Source organism: Coregonus lavaretus (assembly GCF_964263955.1).
Source record: "Coregonus lavaretus genome assembly, chromosome: 3".
Classification (NCBI taxonomy): domain Eukaryota; kingdom Metazoa; phylum Chordata; class Actinopteri; order Salmoniformes; family Salmonidae; genus Coregonus; species Coregonus lavaretus.
The window spans coordinates 6,239,103-6,266,720 of NC_139990.1; the positions used below are offsets into that span (position 1 = coordinate 6,239,103).

General features: G+C 43.9%; 2 protein-coding genes across 3 annotated transcripts; one reads left to right on the plus strand and one right to left on the minus strand.

Moving 5' to 3' along the window:
- Nucleotides 1-357: 357 nt before the first annotated feature.
- Nucleotides 358-24,771, plus strand: LOC311121246 (nuclear pore complex protein Nup153-like). Of its 2 annotated transcripts, none has more exons than XM_084157939.1 (21): nt 358-465; nt 7,016-7,229; nt 7,461-7,748; nt 8,000-8,139; nt 8,984-9,112; nt 10,075-10,191; nt 10,693-10,737; nt 10,824-10,877; nt 13,175-13,303; nt 15,972-16,154; nt 16,417-16,557; nt 16,786-16,890; nt 17,033-17,117; nt 17,227-17,328; nt 17,779-18,378; nt 18,575-18,766; nt 18,967-19,863; nt 20,115-20,444; nt 20,697-20,927; nt 22,686-22,866; nt 23,211-24,771. In XM_084157939.1, exons 1-21 carry the CDS (start codon nt 388-390, stop codon nt 23,302-23,304), a joined length of 4,335 nt encoding a protein of 1,444 aa, XP_084014065.1. In that variant the 5' UTR covers nt 358-387; the 3' UTR covers nt 23,305-24,771. The 2 variants fall into 2 exon arrangements, with proteins under 2 accessions (XP_084014065.1, XP_084014064.1); XM_084157938.1 differs by having other exon boundaries at nt 359-465; nt 7,019-7,229.
- Nucleotides 24,772-24,981: 210 nt separating this feature from the next.
- Nucleotides 24,982-25,589, minus strand: nanos2 (nanos homolog 2; the record flags this gene model as incomplete). Its single annotated transcript, XM_084157156.1, has 1 exon — nt 24,982-25,589. The coding sequence occupies one exon, from the start codon at nt 25,587-25,589 to the stop codon at nt 25,047-25,049; it is 543 nt and encodes a 180-aa protein (XP_084013282.1). The 3' UTR covers nt 24,982-25,046.
- Between the last annotated feature and the right edge of the window lie 2,029 nt (nt 25,590-27,618).

The window sequence follows — 27,618 nt, forward strand, 5'->3', positions numbered from 1 at the left end:
GAGTAAAAAGTAAATTTTCTTCAAGAATGTAGTTAAGTAAAATTTGTAACAAATGGTAAAGTACAGATACCCCAGAAAACTAGTAGTAATTTTACTTAAGTACTTTACACCACTGGTATTTTTATTTTTCACTGGGAAATGTAGGCAACGTCACATTATTAAGCCTGTTCATTTCATTTGTCACTATGTCAGATACGTTTGATATTTATGTAATTTTAGGGTTACTTGCAGAGGCGCACAAGCGTGATTAATGCCTAAACTACATTTCCCATAGTTCTCCTTTACGTGAAGCTTCCTTGCATGATGGTAAATTGGAGGACTGAGCGCGCTGAACTCTACGATATGACAGGACAACTATCTGGCGCCTAGTCGAGATTCAATCTAGCTATGGCGGCCACGGGTGGAGGGAAAATTAGAAGCAGAAGATATCATATCGCTTCTAAACCTTACGCCAAAAGCAAACAGGTAAATGAAATGACCGTATTCGTATGGATGTTCCACATTGAAGGATAGTATGTAGTTTGTTGACAGTTGTCTTTTCGCTCTTGTGTTATTGTTTTCCTGGAGCCATTTAGTGTGGCCTAGTCTTAGCGCTCATGGCCTCCACGCTGTGTCAAGCTAGCTAACTAGCTAATTTAGCAACGTGATAGACATATTGCTTGTTCCGGGAACTAGCAAATATTACCAGCCCAATATCTATTAACTGGTGTGTATCTTAAGACAGTTACTGTAAGACTAACGGCAGCCATGATTATCTAAAACGCTGTCGTGTATAAATATTGAACTTTACTAGCTTAGACGTAACACTGGCTTCTTGTCAAGTTTGCGTACCTGCTGCGTATCTATGCACTAGCAAGTAGTTATATAGGTTATGATGCTAACAACTAGCTAAATTTACAAGCTAGCAAGTATTGGCTAGTTTTTCATTGTTTCGCTGCCAACGTCATTGTCATGTAACGTTAGCTATGGCATATCATACCAGCTCTTTGTAGATTACATTATCTCCCTTTAATCATGAAAGTGAACTATATATTTTCTATGTTTTAAAGACAGTCGTCAGTGGGGTATATTGTCATTTCTTAGCCGGTTAGCTAGCTACTAGTAAATAGCTAACGTTATGTGTATGTGATGGTTAGCGAGTTAGGTAGTTAGCTAGTTACTAATTTAAGAACTGTTTTAAGTCACCACACATGGTTGACTACTAGCTGAGTAAGTAGAGACTAGTTGCTAGTTAACGTTACGTGGTAACAATCTAAAAAGCAAAGGCAACACAAATACAATACAAACTGTCAACATTAGGCCATGATGGTAGATATTCGGTCTGTTTCCATATTTCTTGAAATCAAGGCAATATTATGACCTGGTTTTGTTAATCTCGAAAGTGGCATAAATGTGAGGCAGTGTGGAAACGTAACCAGTCGTAGCCTAGTGAGGTCACACCACAAGAAAGGCGGGATACATATACACTGAGCAGGGATCCTAGAGCCCTCTACGTTAGTCGTACTGCTAGCTAGTTGTATGATATTTGTGTGTGTGTAGCTAACGTTAGAAATGATAATATATGTGAGTAGTAGTTAGCTAACTAACTTGTGCTGCGCTGACCTGGTTATTTATCTAACTACCTAACTAATATCTTAGCTAGATAACGGCAGAGATCTGCAAACGGTAACGTTACTGTGATTTATTGGACTGCACATCTGATTTTGTGATTTTTGCAGGTAAATTCAATACAGCTCCCACTTATGTAATTGACTTGCAACCAGTCTGTTGGATGGGATTGTAGAATGAATTGTCATTGTTGTCCATGTTGTGTTTAGAACAAGGTCATTCTAAGTCATATCAGTGTCCAGATTTTCAGGACCATAAAACACCTTGATATTAAATCCCAGAGTAAGCTTTCATTAAGTCTTCAAAACATGTCAGTAAATAAATATATATACAGTACCAGTCAAAAGTTTGGACACACCTACTCATTCAAGGGTTTTTCTTTATTTAAAAAAATGTCTACATTGTAGAATAATAGTGAAGACATCAAAACTATGAAATAACACACATGGAATCATGTAGTAACCCAAAAAGTGTTAAACAAATCAAAATATATTTTATATTTGAGATTCTTGAAATAGCCACCCTTTGCCTTGATGACAGCTCTTGGCATTCTCTCAACCAGCTTCACCTGGAATGCTTTTCCAACCGTTTTGAAGGAGTTCCCACATATGCTTAGCACTTGTTGGCTGCTTTTCATTCACTCTGCGGTCCGACTCATCCCAAACCATCTCAATTGGGTTGAGGTAGGGGGATTGTGGAGGCCAGGTCATCTGATGCAGCACTCCATCACTCTCCTTCTTGGTAAAATATCCCTTACACAGCCTGGAGGTGTGTTGGGTGATTGTCCTGTTGAAAAACAAATGATAGTCCCACTAATCCCAAACCAGATGGGATGGTGTATCGCTGCAGAATGCTGTGGTAGCCATGCTGGTTAAGTGTGCCTTGAATTCTAAATAAATCACAGACAGTGTCACCAGCAAAGCACCTCCACACCATAACACCACCTCTTTCATGCTTTATGGTGGGAACTACACATGCGGAGATCATCCGTTCACCCACACCGCGTCTCACAAAGACACAGCGGTTGGAACCAAAAATCTCCAATTTGGATTCCAGACCAAAGGACACATTTCCACCGGTCTAATGTCCATTGCTCGTGATTCTTCTTATTGGTGTCTTTTAGTAGTGGTTTCTTTGCAGAAATTCGACCATGAAGGCCTGATTAACACTGTCCCCTCTGAACAGTTGATGTTGAGATGTGTCTGCGACTTGAACTCTGTAGCATTTATTTGGGCTGGTAACTCTAATGAACTTATACTCTGGGTCTTCTATTCCTGTGGTTGTCCTCATGAAAGCCAGTTTCATCATAGAGCTTGATGTTTTTTCCAATTGCACTTGAAGAAACGTTCAAAGTTCTTGACATTTTTCGTATTGACTGACCTTCATGTCTTAAAGTATACCCCCCTACCTTGTCACACAACTGATTGGCTCAAACGCATTAAGAAGGAAATAAATTCCACAAATTAACTTTTAAGAAGGCACACCTGTTAATTGAAATGCATTCCAGGTGACTACCTCATTTAGCTGGTTGAGAGAATGCCAAGAGTGTGCAAAGCTGTCATCAAGGCAAAGGGTGGCTATTTGAAGAATCTCAAATATAAAATATATTTTAATTTGTTTACACTTTTTTGCTTACTACATGATTCCATATGTGTTATGTCTTCACTATTATTCTACGATGTAGAAAATGGTAAAAATAAAGAAAAACCCTTGAATGAGTAGGTGTCCAAACTTTTGACCAAGTCCATATTATGGCAAGAACTGCTCAAATAAGCAAAGAGAAACAACAGTCCATCATGAAGGTCAGAAAATTAAGAACTTTGAACGTTTCTTCAAGTGCAGTCGCAAAAACCATCAAGCGCTATGATGAAACTGGCTCTCATGAGGACCGCCACAGCAATGGAAGACCCAGAGTTACCTCTGCTGCAGAGGATACGTTCATTAGAGTTACCAGCCTCAGAAATTCCATCCCAAATAAATGCTTCGCAGAGTTCAAGTAACAGACACATCTCAACATCAACTGTTCAGCGGAGACAGTGTTAATCAGGCCTTCATGGTCAAATTGCTGCAAAGAAACTACTACTAAAGGACACCAATAAGAAGAGACTTGCTTGGGCCAAGAAACACGAGCAATGGACATTAGACTGGTGGAAATTTGTCCTTTGGTCTGGAGTCCAAATTGGAGATTTTCTGTTCCAACCGCTGTGTCTTTGTGAGATGCGGTGTGGGTGAACGGATGATCTCCGCATGTGTATTTCCCACAATAAAGCATGGAGGAGGAGGTGTTATGGTGTGGGGGTGCTTTGCTGGTGACACTGTCTGTGATTTATTTAGAATTCAAGGCACACTTAACCAGCATGGCTACCACAGCATTCTGCAGCGATACGCCATCCCATCTGGTTTGGGCTTAGTGGGACTATCATTTGTTTTTCAACAGGACAATGACCCAAAATGCACCTCTATGCTGTGTAAGGGCTATTTTACCAATAAGGAGAGTGATGGAGTGCTGCATAGATGACCTGGCCTCCACAATCCCCCGACCTCAACCCAATTGAGATGGTTTGGGATGAGTCGGACCGCAGAGTGAAGGAAAAGCGGCCAACAAGTGCTCAGCATATGTTGGAACTCCATCAAGACTGTTGGAAAAAGCATTTTAGGTGAAGCTGGTTGAGAGAATGCCAAGAGTGTGCAAAGCTGTCATCAAGGCAAAGGGTGGCTATTTGAAGAATCTCAATTCTAAAATATATTTTGATTTGTTTAAAACTTTTTGTTTTGTTTACTACATGATTCCATATGTGTTATTCCATAGTTTTGATGTCTTCACTATTATTCTACAATGTATAAAATAGTAAAAATAAAGAAACCCTGTAATGAGTAGGTGTGTCCAAACTTTTGACTGGTACTGTACATGTCAGCTGCATATTCCATTTGTTTGATTGGACCCCACAAGCATAAATTCTCTCTTCTGTCAACTGGGAAGTGCTGGAGAGGGAAGCAGTAGACCTACTCACTTTTAAATGTAAAAGTTATGAACGGTGTCATCACAGCAGTTGGTTTCAGGTTACTGACCTTGGCGGGAGGGGAAAAACAGGCGAGCGAAATCACAAATAAATAATTTTGTTGCTGGGGTGAGGCTTTCTCTCATTAGATTACAGATAGGGCCTCGCGTGACCTCCCTTGTAGGTTACACCCCCCCACCTTTGGTACTGATATAGTTATGCCTTCCAGGCCTAGTAGTCTTGTTTTAACATGTGTGGTCTGTATTCAGGAAGTGAGTCATGGAGCTAACCCACCCCTAGCTGAGGGGCATATTGTGGTGCCGTAGGCTCTTCCAGTCATATAGGAAATCATAAACATTGCATTTATATCTGTTTGTGTGGCGCCCCGAGCTAGTGTTGACAAAGGGTTTGAGATCTGGCAGCTTTAGTAGCGGTCCTTAATTATGAGTTATGGTTGTGCTGGCACATGTAAAGAGACAGATGCCAGTTCAACTGCTGCTCTGTATTACCTCTCAGTTCTGTGCGCACGTTTGAAATGCACACAACTGAGCCTTTTTCTTGTATTTGAAAGGCTACAGTCAGTCAGACGCATTGTCCAGTTTGTTGTATAGGCTAGCAGCTCATTGGTTCACTTGAACGTCATCTAATTGTACACCCCCAGACCCTATTTGCCCTCATCTCACTGTTTCAACCCCACACACACGCAAGTGCTTCATGGGAGAACAATGAGAGCAGCATTCTGGCATAGTCCTGTGGTCTCATGGCCCCATTCACAGGAGAAATGCAGCGTCCTTAAATCTGTAGAATCACAAGGGCTCCGTTCAAAGGCCTGCGAGCACTAACTGACCCTCTGAGAGGCTGGGCCTGGTACATAGGTTAGTTAGACTTATCTAGAGTGATTGGTTACACTGATCCGTGCTTAGTAAAACACTGAATTTAGTGTGGACAGGTTGAATAGCAGACGCGCTGCGCGACTGGTGCTTTTTACAGATAAGCAGAAGTGGAGTGGAGCATATGGTCGTTATCAGGAGTAGAAAGCTACCCAGAGAGTAGACTGGCCAATGTGCATGTGTAGTGGTGCTAGCTACATCATTTATACATCCCCTTGTCCTACGTTTTGCTATATACTTACTGCAGCAAAAATTAACTCAGGCTTGAGGCTTCTGCAGAACCATTCTAAAAGGACGTTTTAGTGTAGTTAATGGAGCTGGGTAGCGCTTAGGGACTCTCTTGTAATGTGATATTGGTTTAAAGACAGGAAGCATCTCCCTCTAGCTTGTAGATAGGCTTACATCTACTGTAGAAGATGTGCGTACTGTTATGACATTATTCACTCCAGCACCAGTTCAGTGTGGACCTGCGCGACTCAGTGCTGCGTCAGACTCCTGTCTGACCCACTTTCCATAAGGCAGGTTTCCATTGACCCAGGTTTATTTGACAAAAGCAATGTCGCAAAAAAATAATAACATTGCGACGTGTGATGGAAACTGCAGCTATAGGAGAAAGGTTCTAAAGATAGACGTTTTTATCTGCTTGAAGGGGTGGATTTTTCTTTTGTCTAACTTTATTGGGACAAATGATGATTGTCGAATAATTTAAAAGGTATACGGGCCACGATGTCATCACGTAACTACAACTCTCCAGTTTCCACATTTAATTCTAAATGCCTACTGCTTGCTTAATCTTTCAAGAATGCCTGACTTGCTTCACCTTGCTTTTCTGGTTGGCTGGATGCAAGTTTCACTATCCAATTATTTCAGATCTACAGGAGTGCAAGTTTCACCATGACATGGGCTGTGGCGATACGTTGGCACATGAGAATTATTAGAATATGGCAAATATTAGTAAATTCTTGCATTATATCCATGCTGGCTTTTGCAGGCTACCTGAGACAGATAGGTGGGAGGGCATACAGGCTGTCGCCAATTTATTAATGTCAATTTGCCTAAATGGGTAATGGAAACACTTACACCACTGTTTCTATCTACACAAGACCATTAAATGGAAACCCACCGTAGCAGGCAATTGTCCCATCTATTTTCAATGCAAACTTTGTAAATGTCGACTAAAAATCACTGGACAAGTTAATGGAAACATAGCTACTGAGAGCTTTTGAGTAGGGCTTTGAGAGGAATTACTTTGCTGTGCACCCACTGCGGTCTCGTTCAATACCTAGTAACATATTCATCATCAGTGTGTTTGCCTTTTTTTGTAGTTTGTTGCCCTGAATAAATGTGTAGTTTGCTAGATACTGTAACGGTAGACGTTCACCAAACAGATGTTCATCATCACGGTTTTATTTTCTCATTTAAATATCAACCTATTGTCCTAAAAGTCTCCCTCCTTCCCATTTCTCTCTCCCTCCTCTGTTATCTCCACCCTTCTCTCCTCTTTCTGTTCACGAGCAGCAGTCAGGCCTGATTAGTCGAGTGACAGACACAGTCAAGAGCATCGTTCCTTCTTGGCTGCAGAAATACTTCAGGAACGGGGAGGCTGCAGAAGGGGGAGGGGCCACGGTGGGGGAGGAGCCGAATAGCCAGGCCCCTCCCCCTAATGACAGCGAGGAGGTAGACCCCCTTCCTGATGGACGGGACTCTGCAGAGCCCGGTAGCAGCAATACAGGTGAGCAGATATGGCATAATATACAGTATATCAGATATATTTATGACATATGGCAGACATCTAGCCCATTGGTGCTGTATTATATTTTTAGATATTTAATCCTTTGTTTTTGGATTGTTTAGCCTAATTCCAGTATTTGAACTTGCCTTGGGACCTCAGTGCAATTTTGAAGCTCAAAATATGGATCAACCCATCTTAACCCTAGTCATTTCAACCCATCTTAACCTCCAGAGCCTTCGACAAGCAGGGCATCCCTGAACTTCCAGGATGTTCTGTTGAGGCCCCCCCTCAACCGCACCCACCTCCACTTCCCCTCCCTGGACGCCTCCCCGGCCCTGCGGGGCCCCAGCTCCCTGTTCTCCGAGCCCTCCACCTCCTCCGCCCCTTTCTCCGGGGGCCCCTTCGCTGGGGCCTCGTCCAGCTTCACCCTGGTCAAGGAGATCAAGGACAACAGCTCCCAGCACGAGGACGACAACATCTCCACCACCAGCGGCTTCTCATCACGCGCATCAGAAAAAGGTAGTGTGTTTTGTGGATTGTGTGTGTGGAAAGTACTCAATCACATTTTGGCCACGAGCAATCCTGTTGAGGTCTAGAGTCAGCAGAATATATTTTAATGGTAGGAAGTGGCTGTGGGAAATAATTTCCCAAATTTTGAATATAACATTTTAGTATGCGTAGACAGTATTGCTGAAATTCAGTCCTTTGTTACATAGATGCATGACACAAGTTTGATTAATCACACAAAAATGTCTCTTCTCTGTCCCCAGATGTACCGAACTTTAAGACCACGTCGCTACCCCAGCTCTGGTCTCCGGAGATGGACCGGACCCACTCTGGGCCCCAGCAGTCCCAGTCCAGTCTCAAAAAGCCTGCCTTCAACCTGTCTGTCTTTGGGACTTCCTCCACTGTGAGTGTCAGTCAGTCGAGTCAGTCCTCCACTGTGAGTGTCAGTCAGTCGAGTCAGTCCTCCACTGTGAGTGTCAGTCAGTCAAGTCAGTCCTCCACTGTGAGTGTCAGTCAGTCAAGTCAGTCCTCCACTGTGAGTGTCAGTCAGTCGAGTCAGTCCTCCACTGTGAGTGTCAGTCAGTCAAGTCAGTCCTCCACTGTGAGTGTCAGTCAGTCGAGTCAGTCCTCCACTGTGAGTGTCAGTCAGTCGAGTCAGTCCTCCACTGTGAGTGTCAGTCAGTCGAGTCAGTCCTCCACTGTGAGTGTCAGTCAGTCGAGTCAGTCCTCCACTGTGAGTGTCAGTCAGTCAAGTCAGTCCTCCACTGTGAGTGTCAGTCAGTCGAGTCAGTCCTCCACTGTGAGTGTCAGTCAGTCAAGTCAGTCCTCCACTGTGAGTGTCAGTCAGTCGAGTCAGTCCTCCACTGTGAGTGTCAGTCAGTCGAGTCAGTCCTCCACTGTGAGTGTCAGTCAGTCGAGTCAGTCCTCCACTGTGAGTGTCAGTCAGTCGAGTCAGTCCTCCACTGTGAGTGTCAGTCAGTCGAGTCAGTCCTCCACTGTGAGTGTCAGTCAGTCAAGTCAGTCCTCCACTGTGAGTGCCAGTCTAGAGTCCGCAAACTCTACTCGCTTTGCTACCGATGTTAAATTGATTTACTTCGACCAGTTGCAATAATGACAGCTAATAATTTACCCAAATTCTTTACAGGAAAACCTGCATGCATGCATACATACATGTGGCTTGGAAACTTGCTGGTGCTGCATTATGATTGTGTTTGATATTCGGCCTCCATGTTTTTCTTCTCCGCTAGTCTACGTTGAACAGTTCAGTGCTGAACTCCAGTCAGTTGGGGGATTCCCCCTTCTACCCAGGGAAGACTACCTACGGGGGAGCGGCTGCTGTTAGAACAGGCCGCTCACGCACAGCCACACCTTACCAGGTAAGCTCCCCACTCCACTACAACTCACAAGTGTTTCCCTATTGATCCCCCCCCCCCCCCCCCAAAAAAAAAAAGCTATATTCTGGGCTGCCAGCACCAACAATTTCATTTCAAACAGATAGTAGATATGATGTTAGTCAGGGGAAATAGAGCTGTGATGCCCTGTGCTGAATAATAACAGATAGTAGATATTATGTTAGTCAGGGGAAATGCAGCTGCAGAGTTCAGAAATCTGCATTTTAAACCATTTCACTTGCGTTTTTATATTGAAAGTCAAGTGTTTTTTTTTGTTGTTGCCTCAATTGAGTGATCAGCAGCATGCATCTATAGTTTTCCATAAGAGAAAATACATTAGTGCAACACATTTGGCAGACAATAGCTTGATTTTCATTGGATGACAGCAGAAGTGCAACACTATTTGGCTAGCAGCCACACCAGTAAATGAGCATTTTTGCAAAAACCATTTCTAATGTTTATCATAGAAAGAATGTAGCCAGCTACTATTCCTAATGTTTTACTTGAAGTTAATCTTGCATTTTACCAGAGAAAAGTAGACTGGCTACACTGAGAAAAGTAGACTGGCTACACTGAGAAAAGTAGCTCCACATCAGTCAGAGCGCTGTCTGCTGATAGAACGCCCGTTTGTGAATTCTCATCCGAGTGGAGAAGTGCAACTGAAGCACAAAATTAGTCTGATTCTGGGCAGAAATTACAGTAAGAAGCATTTTTAGATCGGCATTTACAAAACACAGCAATATATCTTATGTATTTTATCATTTTTTTCCGTGGAAACACAACCCCTGAGCTGTTTGATGCTCTGCATTTCCACCAGTGCTATTTCATTAACTTGGCATTCATTCAAACCATGTTTGCCGTTAATCACTTTGTGGTAATTGGGTTTGTAAAAAGTGCTTCTCTATGTAAATAGAATGTTATTGATGGATGTGTATTTCACCCTCTAGGCTCCATTGCGGAGACAGATCAAGGCCAAGCCTGCTGGGGCTCAGCCCTGTGGGGTGACCAGCGCTACCGCCCGACGCATCCTACAGTCCCTGGAGCGCATGTCCAGCCCCCTCGCTGTGCGTACCAATAAAGTTGTTTACGTTGAATTAAATATGGAACCCTCAGATTCGCATGAACAGGGGCCATTTCAGCTTGGCACAATGGCTACAGAACCATCTGATAGAGATGTGTTGTATAGATCCTCTGTGTATATAGTATTAGTGTCAGCTGTTAGGCCTACATTTCTTTATTTCTGGAGAAGCCATTTGAAGTGGTGAATCCGCACAAGGAAATAATGTATACATTTCAACCAGTGGAGGCTGCTGTGGGGAGAACGGCTCATAATAATGGCTGGATGGAGCGAATGGAATGGCATCAAACACATGGAAACCATGGAAATGATGTTGTTGATACCTTTCCACCTACTCCGCTCCAGTCATTACCACGAGCCCGTCCTCCCCAATTATGGTGCCACCAACCTCCTGTGGTGTCAACATGGCTATCAAGCTATGGTAAATGTCTCTGTAGAAAGTTATTTATGTTAACAAATGCATCATTTGTTTGTTTGTGTTTAACAGGATGCCAAGAGAATCCCCTCTACAGTGTCCTCTCCCTTGTCAACAGTATGTGTTATGAATTTCTCTTTTTTTAAATTCTCAATGGTCGTCATTGTTACTTAGCTCACATCTCTTTCTCTTATGTCCTGCAGTCCCTGGATGGCAGCACTCTAGACCGCTCACATTTCCAGGCCCAAAAAAAACGGGTAAGTGTTTGTAAGAGACACCGACCCTTTATCGTGGACATTTTGCTGATATCGTTCATTACGATAAATAACCTATAGGACCCTTCTAGAGAAAGGTTTGAAATTAAATACGTTTGTTAATATGGGTGATTGTGAATGGGACAATTGATAGCGACCACAGTCAAAAGCCCTATTCGGACGGGATTACTTTGCTGTGGGAGGTCGGGTAATGTATGTGCACGAGCACAAAACACCACATCTGTGGTTTTAGTCCCGGCCGAATCTGCCATGTCAGTAATGCTTAAATGGCAGGAGAGTAACAATTCCAGCCAGAATAACCTACAGTTTTTTGGCGAACTCCAAGGTCCTCTGATAATACTAGTCCCGTGTGAATCGACATCCCTGTGTTTTGAGAGAAATGTGTGAAGGCTGGGGGAGCATTTAGGACGTACTGCGGATCGCTAAAATATTCAAATGATTATGAGCACACTTCCTCATTTTAAATATTATGGCGACACTATACCAAAGATGGTTTGGTATGGTTTAGAAATTTGGGAACCAAGCTCGAGTTATCAGTGTAGCCCTGTTATCACCTAGAAAAAAACCTCCAGGCTTCCGTCATAACTGTCAATTTATTGAAAGAAAGGTAAGAATTACAGGGGGCAGTTTGGAAAAACTAATCCTGTCCGAATCGTCCTCTGGAATAACGGACATTCTTGAGTAATAATTACATAACCAACGTTCTCTAGTAATAATAGTCTTGTGCGAAAAGGGCTAAAGTAGTAGTAATTTTAAGGGTAATATTTAAAAAAAATACCTGGTGCACATTGTTATAAACGTATCGTTCTAGTTATTGTGGTAATTCAGTCAATTTATCGGGATATGGATTTTGGTCCATATTGCCCAGCTAGTGTTTATCTTCAAAAACCCAATACAATATCTCTTGACACTGACAGCTGACATTATGGCATTTCAAACCTGGGAAAGAAGGTAGTACCGGAGGCTGTCTAGTGCTCACTTTATAGCCAGACACTCCTTCTCCATGGTTGAATACCTGGTTTCCCTGGGCAAGTGCTTCCGACTCAGGTACAGCACTGGGAGCTCCTCTCATGGCTCCCCTTGGGGCAGTAGAGCTCCAATTCCCACAGCTGACGCGTCCACCTGTACGAGAAACCTCTTCTGAAAATCAGGGCTCTGGAGAACGGGATGAGCACAGGTGTTTTTTCAGCGTCATGAACGCTTCCTCACACTCCTCAGTCCACTTCACAGGGTTGCTGGCCACCTTTTTGAGGTGAGGTTGATCAGGGGAACTGCGATGGTGGAGAACTGGGGAATGAATCTCCGGTACCACCCTGCCAGACCTAGGAAGGACTTCACCTGTGTCTTGGTTCTGCGTTCAGGGCTGTTCCTAAAGGACTCCACTTTTTCCACCTGAGGCCGAACTTTACTTTTACCCAGCTGGCAACCTAGGTACTATGTCTCCTGTTTTACCCACTCACACTTCAGGAGGTTAAGCCTGAGGCTTGCATCATGGATCTTCCCCAGGACTCTGCTAAGACCCTGTATGTGCTCCTCCCAGGAGTGGCTGTAGATCACCACGTCATCCAACTAGGCAGCACAGCAATCGTCACAGTCCTGGAGGACCTTGTCCATGAGCCTCTGGAAAGTCGCAGGGGCCTCATGAAGCCCAAACTGCATAACCTTGAACTGGAACAGGCCCATCAGCATCCGGAAGGCAGTGTAGGCCTTGGACTGTTCGTCCAGGGGCACCTGCCAGTACCCTTTGCAGAGATCCAACGTGGTGATGTAATGAGCTCCACCTATTTTCTTCAGTAAGTCGTCAATGTGGGACATGGGGTAGGCATCAAACTGGGAGATGGCATTCACCTTACGGAAGTCCATGCAGACACGCAAAGAGCCATCCTTCTTTAGGGTGGATGACAATGGGGCTGCTCCATTCACTTGACGATGGTTCGACAACATCCATCTATATCATGGTGTGGACCTTTTCCTTGAGGGATACCACCAGCCTCTCAGGCACACGGTAAGGATGCTGGCGCACAGGGTTCTGGTCAGGTTTCAAACGGATGATGTGTTCAAGGACGTGCAAACATTTTGGTACGATGAAGATTTGGCACATGCAATTATATTCAAACCTCTGGGGTTTTATTTGACCAGATTAACCCAGCTGTTGATAATGGCCATATATGGATTGGAGAGCTGAGAATAAAATTTGAGCGTTTTAAATTTTTGTATGCGTGTGTACATGGGACATGTTGTTTTGAGTATTTATCTGACTTTTCTGTGTTCCCCTACAGCTGGACTCTCCCCTCCCACCAGTCCAGAGGCTGGTGATCCCAGCATCAGCGTCGGTGTCTGGGAACCGCTCAATGTCCTTCAGGCCCTCTCTGATCCCCGGGTGCCTAACCCGAACCCCCAGAGACACGGTGAGGACCCCCACCTCCACATTAGTCAGCTAATGGCTTCTACGCATCCATACAACTACAGACAGCTAACTATCGATGATGTGTTGAAGTCTTCCCCCAACTCCGACTAACTGTCCATAGCTGTTTCTGCATGTTGAATCGGGACCAACTACGATGTCCAGCAACTAGGGCTGGGCCATATATCAAGTTAATTCAATTAATTTGAATTCATGTTTTGGTGGCATGTTCTGAATGCCTGTATCACAATAATTATTGGTTTGTTTTTATGAGCGTTCTATGTCTTTTTGGTCTCGTCTCCTACTTTGCTGTGTGCACTTTGCACCTTCCCACTCGCACACAGACTCCAAGCCCCTGCCACTCATCACGACAAAATATAACTTCTTCCTCTGACAACAAGCAGTTTAAACACGCTATTTGCATTTGAGGTTTGGTTCAACAGAATCGGTCATATGGAGACCGAAACACTTAGACATTATTTTACTATAATGGACGAGAACTGAACCTTTCTAATGACCCTTTTTGTGTCTCAACTCCCGACATGTATAACAGAGCAGGCCCTACTAAAACGAGAGCATCAATGAACATGATTGTGGGAAATGAATGCTCAGTTTGTCGCGCGCGGTACCACGTACCGCTAGCAGCATTTTATAATAATAATAATATGCCATTTAGCAGACGCTTTTATCCAAAGCGACGTACAGTCATGCGTGCATACATTTTTTTTGTGTATGGGTGGTCCCGGGGATCGAACCCACTACCTTGGCGTTACAAGCGCCGTGCTCTACCAGCTGAGCTACAGAGGACCACAGACTTATGCGCCAGCTGGCTAGTCTGTATTTTATAAGTGTGCAATGAGCATGAAAATACACTTTTTATATAAGGAATATGCAACTCTTTCTCTGATAGAAGATTTTAAATGTTAAAAGTAGTGACTATAAGTATTCCACCCTGAAACTATATAACGGTGTGAAATGTATTAGAATAATAAGACTATAATCTAGTAATGTGTGTGCGTAGGACAAGTTAAGGTTATGATGTTGTGTTACAATTTAGCAATATAAGTAGGAGTTAGGACAGACAACTTGTGACAACTGTGAAACCAATAATGGGAAATAGGCCTCCCAACTCAGGGAGGGGAGAAACTGTTAGGCTCTGAGAAGATTATGAAACATGTTGCAGAATTGAGATAACAAATATGTGTACAGTGGAAAAATACAGCCCGCCTAAAGTGGGTGGGATTTTCGTCTGACGTGTGTGTATAAAGGATGGGCTCTGAACTTGAGAGGCCAGAGCTCTCATGAATAAAGAAACTGATTCATTGCAGAAATTGGACTTTAATTCTCTAGTTTACATTTTAGTCATTTTAGCAGATGCTCTTATCCAGAGCAACTTACAGTTAGTGCATACATTATTATTTTATTTTTCATACTGGCCCCCCGTGGGAATTGAACCCACAACCCTGGCGTGGCAAACACCATGCTCTACCAACTGAGCTACATCCCTGCCGGCCATTCCCTCCCCTACCCTGGACGACGCAGGGCCAATTATGCGCCGCCCCATGGGTCTCCCGGTCACAGCCGGCTACGACAGAGCCTGGATTCGAACCAGGATCTCTAGTGGCACAGCTAGCACTGCGATGCAGTGCCTTAGACCACTGCGCCACTCGGGAGACATTAATAGTTAATAATGAATTAAACAACCTCTGGGAATTATTCAAAGCTTGAGAAGTAGTTGACTTCAACCATTGAGATAACAAAATTCTCGTGACATTCTCATTCTGAGCAATAATAATAATCTTATCCAGGTAGGCCACTCCAAGTTGGTTATAAAGATTAGCTCTCTACTCACTAGCAGGTGGGCTTGTGTTTGATAGATTGTTTATGAGACCTGTGTTAATTTTGGCTCTGGTTATTTTTTTTAAACAAAAATTGCATTTTCATAGACATACTTGAAAGCCAGATCAGTGATTTGCAAAAAAAATAAATAAATGCAGGTTAAACTATTTTGATAAAATAAATAAATAGGTATAATTTTACAAGCCCTGAATTCATTAGATTATTCCTGACTGTTTGAGTTGCAGTGTGTATTGACCTTAGACCACTGCGCCTCCACTATAGATCCTGGTTCGAATCCAGGCTCTGTCGTAGCCAGCCGCGACCGGGAGACCCATGGGGCGGCGCACAATTGGCCCAGCGTCGTCCAGGGTAGGGGAGGGAATGGCCGGCAGGGATGGCGTTTGCAATGCCAGGGTTGTGGGTTCGATTCCCATGGGGGGCCAGTATGAAAAAAATAAAATAATAATGTATGCACTCACTAACTGTATGTCACTCTGGATAAGAGCGTCTGCTAAATGACTAAAATGTAAATGTAAACAAAGCTTATTTAGAGATAAAAATAAAGTATATTTATACTGTATATTGTGCATCACCCACAAGTTTGAAAAAATCGAGATATGATTTTTAGGCAGTATCGCCCAGCCCTACCAACTGCGACTACACACCGGGCTGATTCTTTTAAACCCCGTCCATAGACCGTTGGGTTGGCTGTAGTTGGGTAGATGTGAAGGTTGTTTCATTCAAGAGTTGCTTTCCAAATGTACAGCCAGTCCATAGAACCAGACTTGTTTTGCTTCATGTTTAACCTTTAACCTTTGCTCCACCATCTCCAGCCCACAAGACAATCCCCTCTGATTCCTGAAGCAGTGGCAGGTCCTTCTCAAAGCACAAGCAGCAGTCTGCCCACCTACCCTCTGTCCAGCACTCCTGCAGCCAGAAGCACAGGGTCAGGAGGAGGGAAGGTGAAGAGGGAGAGGACCAGCACACGACCCTCGTCCAAACGACCTGAAGACGAGGTGGGTGCTCATCTCTTATTCTCTCTGATCCCTTCTCCTATTCTGTCTGGCGAGAAGTTTGGGATCCAGGCAATAAATGATTGGTTAGTTCTGAAATGTTTCTGAGCAGGGCTGGAAATGGGGGTGGGGGGGGTCGGGTTGAAACAATAATTGTCTAATTGTGCAAGGAAATTATTGCCATACGCCGCTATGTGTAGTAGAGATATTCTGGTTCATGTATAGTACTGTTAACTGTTTTCTACACTCTGACTCCTCTCTTCAGATTGCTGAGCTACCGGCCCTGCCGGCCATCTCTCTACTTATCAACACCTCCATCAGTCTGCCCAGCTTTAGCTTCTCCACCACCAAGCCCACTGCCACTGTCACCTCCACTCCTGTCCTGGAGGAGCCCGTCACTAACGAGGTCCGTCCAGCTCCATTTGACTGTGTCCCATAGGACACCCTATTCCCTTTATAGTGCTCTACTTTTGGCCCCATAGGGCCCTGGTTAAAAGTAATGCACTATTTATGGAAAAGGGTGCCATTTGGGACGTAGCCATTGACTTTTGATATCTTCAGTTGTTTTTATTTGAATGTATCCAAATGTGTTTAGTGTCCATCCTAATGACCATGAAGTCTGTCTTTCTTTCAGGTGCCACTGACTACAGCCCCCTCTACCCCTCCCTCCACACCTTTCACCTTCTCCTCCCCTATTGTCATGACAACTGCTGCTAGCCCACCGTCCTTCTCCCCATCTGTAAGTCCCACAGCTTTACCGCAGCTTGAGTATGCCTGCTGTGATGAGTGTTACCCCCGCAGAATATCGTTGTTTCTGTTTTGACATTCCACAATGGTGAGATCACTGCACTGACTGATGTTGACCATCTTCTGTCTCTTAGTCTGGGTTTACATTCAGTGCACCTGTAGTGAAAACGGGTCTGTCACTATCCAACGGGAAGATGGCCACCCCAGTAGTGGCAGCAGGTAAGCGTGGATCACCTCCTGGATAAGAACAAGATCCAAGCCTTGATGTAAAGGGAAACCAATTTCATAGCTAATGGTTCTTCTGTTGTTTCCATTGGTGTCTCTGTAGTGAAGCACGCTGCCAGTGAGAGCATGGAGGAGTTAGAAGGGCCGTTTAAACCAGCCAAGGTGTTGAAACAGGGCAGTGTGCTGGACCTCCTCAAAGGACCTGGTGAGAATGACGGAAATATTAATACAGAATCTTGACGTTTCTAGTAACGCTTGACCTGATCTCTATTATAAGACTTACAAGTCATCTGCCATCAGCTGTCATGACTGTTTATGTGATCTGTCATGACTGTTTATTTCAAAAAAAAATGTTTAGTCATTTAGCAGACGCTCTTATCCAGAGCGACGTACAGTTAAGTGAGTGCATACGTTTTCATACTGGCCCCCCCGTGGGAAACGAACCCACAACCCTGGAGTTGCAAGCGCCGTGCTCTACCAACTGAGCTACAGGGGACTACATGTGATCTGTCATGACTGTTTATGTAATCTGTCATGACAGTGTTATGTGTCTCTTTTTAATGGTGGGTTTAAATTAGTGTATTTTCAAATAGTGTCTTTTATATTTCTATCTGGTTTTAGGGTGGTTTTTAACCCTAGCTCTTCTTTCCCATAGGGTTTGCCGTTCCTGTTACTCAGACCTCCCCTGTCCCCAAAGCCCCCCAGGAGACCCCAGCCCTGTCCACCGCCCCCTCCCTTGGGGACTTGTTCAAAGTGCCTACAGGCTCCTGGGACTGTGATGTCTGCATGGTGCAGAACAAACCCACTGACACAAAGTGTGTGGCCTGTATGACCCCACAACCAAATTCTTCTTTAGCAAAGACCCACAGTAAACCCTTCACAACGTTGTCCGGGCTGGAGGGTTCCACCACCACCACTACTGCTGCTGCTGGTTTTGGAGCCCTGTTCACAAAGCCTGCGGGAAGCTGGGACTGTGACACTTGTCTGGTTCAGAACAAGCCTCAAGTGGTCAAATGTGTGGCCTGTGAGACAGCCAAGCCTGGGACTGGAGTTAAGGCCACACTGACTCTGCCTGCCTTCTCGGAGGCTAAGACTCTGCCCGCTGCTGCCCCCCTCCTGGGCTTCGGGGACAAGTTTAAGAAGCCGGAGGGTGCGTGGGAGTGTGACGTGTGCATGGTGCAGAACAAGGCGCAGGACATCAAGTGTGTTTCCTGTATGAGCACTAAGCCAGCTAATGAGAAGAGAGAACAACCTGGTGGGTTTTCTTTTTCTTGCTTATAGGTGTTTTTTCTCATGAAGTTGCCTGTTGAGATAATTTGTTGTCTCCATACTGCTATCTTGACCGACTGTTCATTTTGCATCAAAAGATCTTCAAGAAAGTATTTTAAAGGAAATCTGGTGCAAATGTATGTTTACATTTTTGCTTATCGCTCATATCATCTTCCTAACAGGAGCGACGGCAGCGCCTCCATCTCTAACTCCCGCCCCTGTCAGCACCACTCCTCTACTAGGCTTTGGGGCCCAGTTCAAGAAGCCAGAGGGAGCGTGGGAGTGTGACGTGTGCTGTGTTCAGAACAAGGGAGCAGACCAGGCATGTGTGGCCTGTCAGACCCACAAGCCTGGGGTTAAAGTAGAGCCCAAAGGTACGTACAGCTGTCAACTGCCATCTTTCTGTATTATAGAGGCTTCGTTAGAGGGCTTTGTCATTGTAGCAAGATCTTTTGATATTAGTGAGGAGAGATGTGAAGCCTGAACTAAGATAAGGAAATTCATGATAACAGTTTAGTTTTTTTAATACAGAATTCTGAAGTAGTTAATTAATGTGATCCTCTGTCTCTTTCAGCGTTCGGTTCCTCGTCGTTTGGTATCCAGTCCTTGTCTGACACCGGCTCAGGGGGTTTCAAGTTTGGCTTGGGGGCGTCATCGGACTCAGCCTCTGCTTCTGGGGGCTTCAAATTCGGCGGCAACCTCTCTGACTCCTCCTCTTCAGGGGGCTTTAAATTCGGCGGCACCCTCTCTGACTCCTCCTCTTCAGGGGGCTTCAAATTCGGTGCAGCTGGCTCATCAGACACCACCTCGACAGACACCAGCAGCTCTGCAGGCTTCAAATTCAGCAGCTCCACAGAGGGTTTCAGATTTGGAGCTGCTGCTGCTTCCACCCCTGCAGCGGCCGAGGGGAAGAAGGATGAAGCCCTGAGTATGGGTGCCGGGTTCAAATTTGGCGTCAGCGGTGGGATCTCGTTCGGCACTGCAGCAGCTGTTAGCACGGAGAGCAAACCCTCGGACGGAGGGTTCTCCTTTGGACTATCAAAACCGGCAACCACAACCACCTCCTCTACTTTAAGCCTTCCTGTCTCTACAGAGAACGACAGTGGAGCTTCTACAGAAACAGCAGCAGCTCATATGTTTGGGAAGCTGGCTGAGGCCGAGCCTCCTGCCCTGGCCACACCACTAGGGGGCAGCATATTCGGGGAATCGCAAGAGAAAGACCAGGACCCTTTCACCTTTGGGAAGCCTGACGAGAAGGAGGCCTCTATGAGGTCTGGGTTCCTATTCAGTGCTGCAAGTAAAGAGGCGGAGGAATCGGCTCCCCCTGGAGGCTTTTCCTTCAGTATGCTAGATCCATCTGCAGACCAGCCCAAAGCACCTACCTTCGCCTTTGGGAAGCTGGCAGACGACAGCGAGACCCCAGCAGCAAAAGCCCCTAAGCCCTCATTCAGCTTTGGGCAAAGCTCTACAGGTGGGAGGGATACGCTGCAATAGTTAATGTTATTATTAACCAATTTTGTATTTGTCAATTCTATAAATGGATGTTCTACTATAATTCTATAAATGGATGTTCTACTGTAAAATTATGAATATTTTTTTTTTGATTATTCTTTTTTTCCTCCACTATTCAAATGTATGTATTTGTAATGAATGAACACGCTGTCTACACTTAAACCAATCATTCTTCACTTCATTCAGTCGTTTTTGTTGTTTTTCTTGCAGATGCTGCAGCCTCAAAGCCAGCGTTTGGGTTCATGGCAACCACCACCTCTTCTTCCACCACCACTGCCCCCAGTCTGTTTGGGCCCCTGAGCACCACTACCCCAGCCCCTATCCCGGCCCCCAGTACCTACCTGTTCGGGCAGAGTGCCTCCAGTGAGGCCACCCCAGCCAAGTCCTTCTTGTTTGGGCCGAACCAGGACAGCCTGCCTGCCCCTGCAGCCTCCCTGAACCCTGGCCCGGCTCAGCCCTTCCTGTTTGGGTCTGGACCTAACACTGCTGCTCCCTCCTTCACTTTTGGAGCGGCAGCGCCCTCCACTGCCTCATCTACAGGTTGGCTACTTTTAGGACTTATTTTCAAGGATTCTTTTTTATTTTTCACCCCTGACTGTTGCCGCTGCACTATTCTACTAATGTGAATTGATAGCGTTGTGGTTTTTCTGCAAACTTCTCTTTATCTAATAAGTGAAGCTGTTGGCCACATTGACCAATAGTTGACCCAAGATGTTTTGCCGCTTTAGCGCTCTTGTTTGTAGTTGGTTGAAATGTAATCAGCGCTATTTTAACTTCTCTCTCTCTCTCCAGCTCCATCAGCAGCCCATGCTCCGTTTGTATTCAGCCCTGCCTCCTCCACTGGCTTTGGGTCGGGACAAGCTCCTACCTTTGGTCAGGGTACCTCCCAGCCCAATGCCCCTGCGTTTGGTTCTCCAGCACCGTCCCCCTTCTCTGCCACAGCCTCCCAGCACTCTGTCCCTGTGTTCGGCCAGCAAGCCAACTCCACGCCCGCTTTTGGCTCATCCACCCCCGCCACACCAGGTGGGTTTCTACTGTCACTTTATCTGGGGTTATTTTGTGTATGTACAGTGCATTTAGAAAGTAGTCACACCCCATGACTTTTTCCACATTTTGTTGTTACAGCCTGAATTTAAAATGGAGTACATTTTTATTTTGTGTCACTGGCCTACACACACTACCCCATAATGTCAAAGTGGAATTATGTTTTTCGAAATGTTTACAAATTAATTAAAAATGGAAAGCTGAAATGTCATGAGTCCAATAAGTATTCAAGCCCTTTGTTATGGCAAGCCTAAAATAAGTTGAGGAGTAAAAATGTGCTTAACAAGTCACATAATAAATTGCATGCTCTGTGTGCAATAATAGTGTTTAACATGATTTTTGAATCACTATACCCCACACATACAAACCCCACACATATCTGTAAGGTCCATCAGTCAAGCAGTGAATTTCAAACATATTCAACTACAGAGACCAGGGAGGTTTTCAAATGCTTCGTGAAGAAGGGCACCTATTGGTAGATGGGTAAAAATAAAAAAGCTGACATTGAATATCCCTTTGAGCATGGTGAAGTTATTAATTAGACTGGATGGTGTATTAATACACCCAGTCACTACAAAGATACAGGCGTCCTTCCTAACTCAGTTGCCGGAGAAGAAGGAAACTGCTCAGGGATTTCACAATGAGGCCAATGGGGACTAAAACAGTTACACAGTGTAATGGCTGTGATAGGAGAAAACTGAGGATGGATCAACGACATTGTAGTTACTCCACAATACTAATCTAAATGGCGGAGTGAAAAGAAGGAAGCCTGTACATAATACAAATATTCCAAAACATGCATCCTGTTTGCAATAAGGCACTAAAGTAAAACTGCAAAAAATATGGCAAATAAATTAACTTTGTCCTAAATACAAAGCGTTATGTTTGGGGCAAACACAACACATCACTGACTACCACTCATCATATTTTCAAGCATGGTGGTGGCTGCATCATGTTATGGGTATGCTTGTCATTGGCAAGGACTAAGTAGCTTTTTTGGATAAAAAGAAACTGAATAGAGCTAAGCAAAGGCTAAATCCTAGAGGATAACCTGGTCTGCTTTCCAACAGACACTGGGAGACAAATTCACCTTTCAGCAGGACAATAACCTAAAACACAAGGCCAAATATACGCTGGAATTCCTTACCAAGACGACAGTGAATGTTCTTGAGTGGCCAAGTTACAGGTTTGAATTAAATCAGCTTGAAAATCTATGCAAGACTTGAAAATGGCTGTCTAGCAATGATCAACAACCAACTTGACAGAGCTTCAAGAATTTTAAAAAGAATAATGTGCAAATGTTGCACAATCCAGGGTTACAAAGCTCTTTAGAGACTTACCCAGAAAGACAGCTGTAAACGCTGCCAAATGTACTTCTACAAAGTATTGACTCAGGAATGTGAATACTTATGTAAATGAGAGATTTCTGTATTTCCTTTTCAATAAATTTGCTAAAATATTTCAACATATTTTCACTTTGTCATTATGGGGTGTGTAGATGAGTGAGATAAATATATTTTGAATTCGGCCTGTAACACAACAAAATGTGGAGTAAGTCAAGGGGTATGAATACATTCTGAAGATAATAAAAAACAAGAATCATTTAAGATTGATATGATATTCAAAAAATACATTTTACTACTCAGTCTGATTAGTGTGATGGCTTTTGAATCATCCTATCACGCAACGTTAAAGATTCAACTTCAATGATTCACCTGGTGTCCATGGTTTTACCAGGTGGAGGTTTCCAGTTCGGAGGAAACAGTGCATTCGGCACCTCCAGTAACAGCACGGGGGTGTTTGCTTTCGGAGGGGCACCAGGAGGGTCCCCCGCCCCTTCTGCCACGCCCTCCATGGCACCCCAACCCAGTGCACCTGGAGGTGGCTTTAACTTCGCAGCGGCCCCTACCTTTATTGGGTGAGTCCAATAGCTCCAACTCCTGATAAGGATTGGCCCAAATTCACCTGTCCCTATATAAATACATTGGTATTCATATGCTCTCAGAATTGTTGCATCCCCTGGTTTAGTGGTTGTTATTAGTCCCAAGTCATTGTGTTTGATTCCCCCGGGGGGCCAGTATGAAAACTTTTATGCACTCAATAACTATAAGTCGCTCTGGTTAAGAGCGTCTGCTAAATGACTAAAATGTCAAATAATAATTTTTAAAAAATGGATGCCTTTTTGTACCAAACGTCTGCAAGTTATTGGATGTGCGTACGCTAAGTTTGAATTGTGTGTTGATGTCTTATCCCCTACTACAGGTCAACGAAGAGCACCACCTTCACTGCAGCCCCTGCAGGACAGAACTCAATCGCTAGACGCAAGATCAAAACAGCTGTCCGGCGTAAGAAGTAAAACATCCATCGGACTAGACTTGACCCTTTCAAGCATAGACGGGACTACTTCCTCTGGACAAACACTGAAGTACTTAGCATGTGAAGAAAGATGCTCTGATGAAGCCCCTATCTGGGGATGTATGGGTGATATTCTGATGGGTGGGTGGGTGGTAGACCCAAGAGCAACTAGAGAGAGGGACCCTCGTACAGAGCAGGTGTCAGACTTTAAAAAATAAATAAACTGCAAATGAACCTATGACGGCAACAACACAATCAAGCGAGAAACGTCTGCTCAACAAACAGGAAAGATGTATATTTTCAACACCTCCAAACGTCTGCTAGAACATTGTCATGACTTTTTGTAATTAAAATATAAATGCAAAAACTGAAATTGAAAGAGTTGATAGTGTAAAAATCTTACTGTTGCTTTGATTAGTATGGGTGATCAGGTTATGAACTGCAAAAGTTCATGCAGAGGTTAATAAAAGCCGTGGGACGAATTCCAAATGGCACCCTACTCCCTATGTAGTGCACTTTGTTTAACCCATGAGTTTGAAGCAGTGTACATCATGGGGTCTGGAATAGGGTGCAATTTCAGACGTTGCCATGGTGTCAATGGCGTGTATGCTGTATGTACAGGTTTCTGTGTACTGAATGACCGTGTTTGTTTTGAGGTGTTTGGTTTCATTGTACATGTTGAGGGGTGTGTGTGTGTGTGTGTGTGTGTGTATATGTGTATAAACTGAATGGAAGTGTCATGTGTGGTAGTGGCCGGTTGAGGCTGTCAGACAGTCGTAGGTGAGAAGCATATGAATGTGTTTAAATGGAGGCAGTAAGGAGGATGGGGAAGAAAGGCCCGTGGAGATTGGGGCCGGAGGCTGACTCCTAAAATACCCTCCTTAGGACTTTGTACATCTGTAGTTCCAAATCTGTTCACTGTTCTTACTTTTTATTTTTTACCCCTCTGTCGCTCTCCTCTCCTTTATTCTCATATTTTCTCTTGTTCCCTCTTTCTCTTCCCTTTATTATGATTCATGTTCTTTCCCTTCACCTTCTGCCGCTCTCTCTTAATTGGCCTTTGAATATTATAAAAACCTGTAAATAGTCATTTGCTTTTTTTTTTATCTGTGAAGTTGAATTTGTGTGTTAAACCAACTCCGCATTCAGCATTTTTGTCATTAGAATTTATTATGTAAATCCCTATATTCAAAGTTGCCTGAAATCCATTTAAAAAAAACTTAAATGCAAATTGGGATCCTTTGAAGACTAAAAGTATATTGGCATTTCTGATCCACTTTTGTTTGGACCAAAACCAGTATTGTACAAAGTATTAGTATATATTTTTCTATTGCTTGTTTAAATGGACTAGGGTGACTTTGGATAATAAGGAAGTCGATTTCATTTTAAAGCCATGATTGTTACTGGATGAGTAATAAAATAAGATCCATGGGTAATTGCCATCAATAAAACTATAATATGTAATTAACATGTTATGATTTCTTTCCCACATAATAATAGGGTGCATTTTGGCAGGAGAGTTAATGTTTTATAAGGAGCTAGTACACCAGAATGAGAAGATTGTGAACACATACGATTTCATGTACGAAAATATGTTTATTTATTTTTTTATAACAGAACATGTCAAAGGCGCATTGGCCACTTTGCGTAAAAAAATATGGTAAAAATAGGCCTACCTAACAGTGAACAAGAACGTTGGATATATTTTCTACATATATATTTACAGATTGATTTAACTACTTTCTACTCCACAGCCCACCGGTATTTCGGCACTACTTCGTTGCGCTGTGGGCAGTATCGGCGCGTGTGAGCTTTGTCTCCGGTGGCGGCACACATAGGACAAATGTAGGTCCTCAGAATGGGGCAGATGACTTTGCCGTCTTTGGATTTCAGTTTGTGGCTCCGGTAGATCTCTGCCGTTTCTCCATTTTGCTTGCAGAAGCCGCAGTAATCGCCGGAAGCCATGGTGTGGCTCGTGTTGTCTGAAATGCTGCTTGCAGAACTCAGGCTCTCAGTCCCGATCGAGTTCAGACGAAACCACGGTTGCTCCTGGCGACCGGTCTGGTCCTCGGCGTCCGGTACTTGCTCCTTCAGCTGGGTATAGGAGGTCTCTGTCCGATCTGCGACGTCACACAGTTTCTCCAGCAGCCTCCCTAGGTTCATGTAGTCATGCCACATGTCGAAATAATGGGTCGGGGGCGGGGCGAGGCTGCTCTCCTCAGCGATGAGGTTTCTTTGCATTGTAATCTTCGCGAAAATCATGTACAGGCGTCTGGAACTCCACATCAATAATGTCTGTGGCCTGGATGCATTCCAGCAATTTATAGTAGCCTAGTGGCCCGGGCCAAACATTTTAACAATGTAGCTTGTCTGTCTGGTCGAAAAGGGGCGGCATTTGCGAAGTGTGTTGTCTGTCCCAAGGGACTGTCCCCAGCCAGGTGGTAAACATTGCCACGTGCAGTTTGTTATTGTTTTGACATGAACTTTTTCAAGTGCAACACATGAGTAGATGTTGAGCTGTCTGTCAGAGAGAATGAAAGGTTTAACGGTTATTCTGTTTGACGTTGATGTGCCGTAATCCCTCTTTCCGCATTATAGTTCTGCAGTGTTTGAACACAGATTTTTTACATTGTACACCAAACAAGGAAGCGTCTATGCAGATTTGTATATTTATATCTGTAGGACAATTTTATTTTATTATACCAATATTGTGTCGCTTTATAGGGTTTTGGTAAATCACAGGTAAAATCTGATTTGAGTGGTCCCTGTTGTCAATTCACATTAATGTTTTCTAAGTTATATGAACAATAACCTACAGTCGTATGCATTTAAAGCCAAACTTGTGTAGGAAATGCTTCAACTGTGCATTGGGGATGGAATTCCTGATTATTACAGCAAATGTGTAAATATGTTAGCTATATGAATGGAGTGCTCAGTAAGGCCATGAGGGTTTAAACTTTAAAGGTCAATGGGTATCTTCTTGATGTTGTTTTGCAGCTGCACATGGAGCCTCATATGTCTAGACGGAGGATGTCTAGACTGAAACTTATCACATTTAGGCTCCTTAGCGTTTTGACTGCATGCAAACCCTCATGTATTCTCCAACAGCTGCATGTTTAAAAAAAAACATTTTTAGTCATTTAGCAGACGCTCTTATCCAGAGCGACTTACAGGAGCAATTAGGGTTAAGTGCCTTGCTCAAGGGCACATCGACAGATTTTTCACCTAGTCGGCTCGGGGATTAGAACCAGCGACCTTTCGGTTACTGGCACAACGCTCTTAACCACTAAGACACCTGCCGCCCCGCATGTGTTACTTACATTGACACAGTTGGCCAGTACAAATGCAAACATTGTACTCTGTGGTAGTGACGGTGCAACATTCTGTTTAACATTATACAATATGTTTACTGGCTCACTTGGGATGTCAGAAATTGTTGTTTTGTCACAGACTGTAAAGCTCCAAAGGAGGATTCCAAGTGATTCTGAAGAGTTCTGAAATTTCCCACATTTCACTTTTAATGTTTGCTAATAAGCTGCTGAAGGTTCAAGCTCTTTGCTATATGCTTCTGTCATTTTCATCCTTTTGAATTCATCATGTGGTAAGTGATTTATTTTGGAAGTGGTTTAATGCATTCTCCTGTTAGTAAAGGCTTAATATCATTTTAGGCACTGACTGTGAAATCTGAAAAATGTATTATTTTACTCTAAGAAGTGGACATTAAGAAGCCAGTGTTGGTCCAAATTGCACAAAAATGACACCCTTTTAGCTTTTTTTTTAGGTCCCGTGTAGCTCCGTTGGTAGAGCATGGCGTTTGCAACGGCAGGGTTGTGTGTTCGATTCCCACAGGGGGCCAGTATGAAAATGTATGCACTCACTAAGTCGCTCTGGATAAGAGCGTCTGCTAAATGACTAAAATGTAAGTCAATAATTGTCCATTTGGTAGAATTTGAAAAATGCAAGACAACACTGAACAAAAATATAAACTCAACATGTAAAGTGTTGGTTCCATGAGCTGAAATAAAAGATCCCAGAAATGTTCCATACGCATATAAATCTTATTTCTCTCCAATTTTGTGCACAAAAAAGGCCACTCTAAAATGTAAATGTCGTTTTAGAGAATTTGGCTGCACAACCAACTGGCCTCACAACCGCAGACCACGTGTAACCACGCCAGCCCATGACCTCCACATCCGGCTTCTTCACCTGCAGGATCATCTGAGACCAGCCACCTAGACAGCTGATGAAACAGGATTATTTCTGTCTGTAATGAAGTCATTTTTGTGGGGGAAACTCATTCTGATTGGCGAGGCCT

What these genes read in the sequence shown, in the direction of transcription:
- LOC311121246 (XM_084157939.1), top strand. Translation starts at nt 388, where the DNA reads ATGGCGGCCACGGGTGGAGGGAAAATTAGAAGCAGAAGATATCATATC. An exon ending in CTTACGCCAAAAGCAAACAG is followed by an intron (nt 466 to 7,015) that starts GTAAATGAAATG and finishes GTTCACGAGCAG; the next exon opens with CAGTCAGGCCTGATTAGTCG. An exon ending in TGTCCTCTCCCTTGTCAACA is followed by an intron (nt 10,738 to 10,823) that starts GTATGTGTTATG and finishes TATGTCCTGCAG; the next exon opens with TCCCTGGATGGCAGCACTCT.